Raw genomic sequence first — 6,000 nt, forward strand, 5'->3', positions numbered from 1 at the left:
GTTATTAGCTGCCCCTTGGGCAATGGCTCATTCCTGGGTCTGTGGAGCAGTTCCCAACCAGAAAGCCCCATATATCTGGGGGACGGGTTGTAGGTTACTCAGGAGCCAGGGAAAAGCACTTCTCTTGTACTCTTGGGAACAACAGTCTCTTGTGCAATTAATTTCATGTTCTGTGGCTGAACAGAAGGAAGTTCCATCTCAAGCAAATTATTTTTCCCAGTGAACAGAAAAACATCCAGGCATAGCTTGTGCTGAGAAGCAGTTGTTGAAAACTCCTTGGTGTTATGTTTGGGTCCTACCTTTCCTCCAAGGAGCTTAGAGCAACATGTATGTGTGTGACAGGTGAGATGGAAAAAGAGAAACTTGCCGAACTCCACCAGGTAAGGTTCAGAGTAGAGGAGAAACATTTACTTTAGGTTTCTCAAGCCCAAAATTACACACACACTGGCTCACGAGTGTTTGAGGTTCTTAAGTTGGAAAAGCCAAATGATGCCCTTGGGGACACACAGAGCACAATCTAGAAGGACCTCCTATAGCCTGGGCCTCTGCAAAATGAAAGGGCGTTGTGCACAAGCAAAGCAGTGCATGTTGTCCTTTTCTGCGGGGTTCAGGTGTGCTAACGATCATATTTGGCATTTATATAAAGTCTTCAAGTATTCAAAACACTACATACATTATGACAATTTTGTAAGGAAGTACTATTATCCCCAGATTGCAAACGGAAGAGAGGAAGGGTTAAAAAGTGTGCAGCTCATCCAAAGCAGGTGCAAAGTGTATTTTACTTGGAAGAAAGTTCCACTGAGATCAGGCATATGCAGGTTTGCCCCCATTGTAGTGAGTTTACAGCAGAAGCGGTGTCTGCCCTAGGAATCAGCTCAGCTGCCAAGTCTCATAGCCACTACATATCCTAGCTCTCACTCAAACCAGTACGCAAGAAGCTTAGATTGCTTTCAAATGGGATTAGGCACATCCATATAAAGGAGGTTTATTAACAAACTGCAAGATACACTGCAGAGACATCTACCTACTAGTAGATTTTTATCCCACCCTTAGTCAAAGGAGCTGAAATGGTGTACAGGGTTCTACATTCCTCATTTCACCTTCATGGCAACCCTGGAAAGCACATCAAGCCGAGACAGTGATTGGCCCAAGGTCCCCCAATGAGTTTCACTGCAGAGTGCAGATTTGAACCCTGGTTACCAAGATCCTAGTCTCTACCAGTACATCATATGGGCTCCACTGGAACATGGAATAACCATTTACAAGAGGACAAACAATGGAATACGACTGTTGCCCCCTTGCATTATCTGTGTACTTCCTGGAACCATCTTAACAATTCCTTGTTGAAAACAGATGTTGAACTGCACAGACCTTTGACCTGACATGATCCAGCAGGGTTCTTATGCCCGTGCAAATGACACTATAACATGCCAGTGGATGATCCCCCCTGGATCACATCTACTCCTCTCTTCCACAGTTAATGGCAGCCACTGCCTAAAGCGTCCATCTCACCTTGCTTCAAGGAAAGTTTCACCTGCCAACATCTTGATCTTGGGGTGGCCCCCAAGAAGACTTGCCTGTCTCAGCTCAGACAAGCAGGATGCTATGAAATCAGCAAGACTTACCTTGAGGCTTCGATGCCTCTGTGGCATTGGGGCCCGTCATAGCAATACACACTTCATCCTGTGGGAACTGGTCACATTTGAGCATCTCCGGCCAGTAGAAGCCAAAGAACTGCATGACAGGCTCGCAGGAGTCACGCACCGCCTCACAGAGCCAGCGGCAAGGGTAGATGGGCCGTTCCAGGCAGACCGGGGCAAAGAGGGAGCAAAGGAAGACCTGGGTACCTTTGTGACAGTTCTTGTTGAGCAAAGGCACCCAGCTGCTAGCTTGCTGCTTCACCTCGGCCATGGTCTCGTGGTCCAGGAGGTTGGGCAGGACCATCTTGTCGTAGCCCACGCTGTGGCACAGACGCAGGTCAGCAGGGATGGCCACACACTGGGGGGGCTTGGTGTAGAACCGCCCGCTTTGGTAAGAGCTGATGTCAGACTGGAAACTCACATAATCGTACTCGTTGGCCCTGGCAGTGCCAGGAGCAAGAAGCACACCTAAGGCCAACCACAGCATCCCAGGCACATCACAAACAGGGCCTCCCGGGGATATGGCAGTGCCCATTCTCAAAGGGCAATCACACCAACTTCCAGGTGCTGTGTCTTTTTTTTTCCCTCTCTCTCTTTTCTGCCCTTATCTTCTGCTCCTGGTTTTGGAGGTTAGCAAAATCGAATCAAATTTAAAAAGGGGCTCCACCAAGAAGGGGCAGTCTGGTGGTGTTGCTGCAGCAGCTCCTACCAAGTTTTCCTCCAAGTTGCCTCCAGGGGGGAAAAAGGGGGAAACAGCGTCTCGCTGCCCGTTGCTTGAATCCCTCACAAAGCAACGAGACCCGAATGTGGCCACCAAGAGCAATTTCTTTTAAGAGTTTCAGAGCCCTTCCCCCCAGCAGCCAATCAGCGCCGAGCTGCTTCCCTGCACTCCTCTCGCCCCCTCCCCTCCCCATGTCACTCAGGGACTCAATGAGCCAATCGCGTCCCTGGTGCGGGCTGGTTTCTAGGATGTGCGGGTCACCTCCCCTTCGAAAGAGACGTTCCTCGGCGCAGCGGCGTCGGGGAAAGCGATGCGCCTTGGTGGGCTCTGGGTTGCTTCTCTGGGAGGCGAAAGAGCGGCTCCTTTGCAGGCGGCTCCTAAGCGTATTTCCTTGGAAGTCAGCCCCCCTCGGCTCCAAGATGGCTTGCTTCCAAAATAAGCCTGGCTTGGATTTACAAGCGTTGCAGTCCGATCCCAGGCGTGCTCGTTCGGAAGTTCAATGTACTCCCCTAGTTTCTTTTGCACCTGGGTTTTGTGTTTCGCCACAGAAGTCAGCCAATGCTGAGTTCAGCAGGGCTTTCTCGGAAGAAAGCGGGCAGCATAGATTCGACGGGATCTATAAGCGGGTTTAGTCGGAAGGCTGATAGATTTCGCAAGCTTGCAAGAGGGAGCGCGGGCTGCGCGAGCGCGGAGTATTAGCTTGAAACGAAAGTGTACAGGAGTGGAGTGTGATATTAAGTAAGTGGTGTTGCAGTCCATGCTTCGATTATGCGTTGCCGTAGCTCCTCACCCTTTCAAAAACAACAACAGTCTGCTTAAGTTTTTGATCGGAGGCAGACGAGCGGCGTGCACAAAAAGAATTTTGTGTTGCCGGATTCAGCGGCGTTGGAAAGTCCAGTGGTTTTAAAACTGAGCGCGATCGGCTCTGTAATCCCCGGAGGACTACGTCGGTCGGTTTCACGTTGCTTTTTAGCCCATGGCTATCTTGATCCCATCAGAGCTCAGAAGCTAAGCAGGGTCTGGCCCAACACTCCTGCTAAGTTGTGGAGTCTTGTAAGCAAAAATTCTACTTCGCAGGCTACTGGCATTAAAGTTGTGAGCTACTGCATAAATTAGTTTGCTCTGGGGTCATTTTTTCTGAGTTAAGACAAAAATGTGTGAGCTGGGGTTAAAAAACTGTGAGCCAGCTCACACTAACTCAGCTGGTCAGGCTCTGGCAAATATTTGGTTGGAAGACCTCCAAGGAATACCAGGGTTACTACACTGAGGCAGGTAATGGCAAGCCATCCCTTGCCTTGAAAAGTCTATTGAGTCACCATAAATCAGCTGTAACTTGACTGCAAAAAAAAAAGTTCTACCTAGCTGTTCATTGCAAAGAGCACCATGCAGTCTCTAGTAGCATTCCATCATGCAAACTTAGACCTGCATGCGTTGCTGACTGGGCCCCGATTCAGGTCCACCACGTGGGCTACCTTATTTCTTGGTGTAGGGAAGGGAACTTCAAAGAAACAGATGGGGGAGCAATCTTTTTTCATAACCAACAGCAACTTCTAGAAACTAAAAAAGTCACAGATAATTTTATGTCTTTAATTTCTGGGCCATTTGACACAACCATATAATCAGCAGAAAGCCCTTCAAAGAAGTACAAAATATATGTAGATCTCTCTTTAGTTGAACATGACAGTCTGATCTGAAAAGGGGGCCACCGCTGAAAATGCCCTGGAATGGCCAGTCAGTCCTTCAGATGTGTTGTCTTAATGTGTACAAAGTGTTAGAATTTTTTTGAAACATGGAATTAGTTCAGTCACTTAAGAGTAGAGAAGCTTTTCCCTACTGACAAGCAATACCATTAAGTAAAATTTTTAGGTATTCTTTACCCCCCTTTAAGCATCATGCCGGGCACACAGCCTGGTTTGATTGAGTATGAGGATGACTGGTCCTGAAAGCTGAGGGTTCTGGTTTGCAGGTATGGACGCAGTATGTGCATGGGAAATCTACACATTGCTGAACTTATACAGCAGTCATATATTGGGTGCATTGTGGAGACTGTATAGTCACAGTTCATGAGAATGCAGAGGGGTTGGGTTAATACTGTTCTGAACAGTGAGATGGCATGACAAAGGTGCAAATCCCTTTGCTAAAAGAAAGAAAATGTGTGTGTCTCAAGAAGTAGGCTTCAAGGCCAGCTGTCAGAAGGTATGTGGGCCAAGTCTGACCACGTTGTAGCAGACTGCTTGTTCAGGATATTGATGGGATACCATTGGCTCCAGCGTCAAGGATTAAGAGTTTAGGGGTGCTCCTGGAGCCTTCGCTCACAATGGAGGCCCAGGTAGCAGCCACTGCCAAATCTGCATTTTATCATCTCAGGCAGATAAGGCAGTGTGGTTCTGTACCTGGAGCGCAATGACTTGGCAACACTGATCCATGCATTGGTCACCTTGAGAATAGACTACTGTAACGCCCTCTACATAGGACTGCCCCTGATTCAAATTCGGAGGCTGCAGCTGGTGCAAAACACAACAGCCCGATTGTTAATAGAGCTACTTGTACGGGAACACATTCAACCTATGCTGGAAACATTACACTGGCTGCCTGTGGCATTCTGGATTTGTTTCAAGGTGCTGGTTATAACCTTTAAAGCCCTATATGGCCTGGGACCTGTCTATCTTCGGGACCACCTTTCCCATACATAACCCAGAGAGCATTACGTTCGGGGTCCCAAAATCTTCTTAAGATACCCAGACTGAAAGAAGCTCAATTATCCACCACCAGAGCCAGAGCGTTCTCGGTAATAGCCCCCACGTTGTGGAATGCCCTCCCCAAAAACATCAGGGCCCTGTGGGACCTGCCACAGTTTCGCAGGGCCTGTAAGACCAAATTGTTTAAGCTCGCTTTTAAAGATTAAAGGGAGGTGGCTATTATTCCGCAGCACCAACAATCTCATGGAACTAAGAGAACTGAAACTATAAATATTGGATACTCAGAATATTCATGTGCATCTTGGACTTAATGATTATAAAATGTATGGAATTGATTTTATTGCATATTCTGTTTTTAATGTTTTATGTTTGTTTTTGTTAGCCACCCTGAGCCTGTCAGGGGAGGGCAGGATATAAATTTGATACAAGAAATAAAAGAAGCCAAGTGTGCACACTGATTGTCTACAATGGACCCTGGCAGCCATGTGGACTGGTGTGATATGGAGCAACTAACCAGTTTTCCATGTCTCCAAAGCAGAACTAATCTGGTTGGCCTTGCAACTCCAAAGATCTCACTACTTCTAGATCTAAGTTAATTAAAGTTAACAAGTCCTTTCCCCCCCATTATTTTATTTTTGTATGTCTCCTTACAGCCATGGTGGGTAGAAGATTGATTGTGTCCCAAATTATGATGGACCACTTAATGCCAACTTGTTGCTGAGATTCTTGAAAAGACTAAATTGCACATTTCATGTTCAACAAGAATATGTGGTCAAGACTGTTTAACGTAAGTCATTCTCTGTATGAATTGTGATTTTGGCTGAAATGTAAAAGTCATAGGTCCAACCATGGCAGTTCTAGTTTGGTTTTCTTGTTTTGGGCTTTTTTTGTTTTTAAAGTAGAGCCCAGAAAATTTCTGTTGTAGGTACAAATAGCATCT

General features: G+C 46.9%; 1 protein-coding gene across 1 annotated transcript in view; it reads right to left on the minus strand.

The window, feature by feature from the left end:
- SFRP1 (secreted frizzled related protein 1) overlaps positions 1-2,215 on the minus strand; it is a 62,160-nt gene extending 59,945 nt beyond the window's left edge. Inside the window, exon 1 of the mRNA XM_060251065.1 lies at positions 1,626-2,215. Coding sequence (XP_060107048.1) covers positions 1,626-2,175 — 550 coding nt within the window. The 5' untranslated portion in view covers positions 2,176-2,215. The remainder of the gene's footprint in view (positions 1-1,625) is intronic.
- Between the last annotated feature and the right edge of the window lie 3,785 nt (positions 2,216-6,000).

The sequence above is a fragment of the Heteronotia binoei genome, chromosome 12, assembly GCF_032191835.1.
Source record: "Heteronotia binoei isolate CCM8104 ecotype False Entrance Well chromosome 12, APGP_CSIRO_Hbin_v1, whole genome shotgun sequence".
Taxonomy (NCBI): Eukaryota; Metazoa; Chordata; class Lepidosauria; order Squamata; family Gekkonidae; genus Heteronotia; species Heteronotia binoei.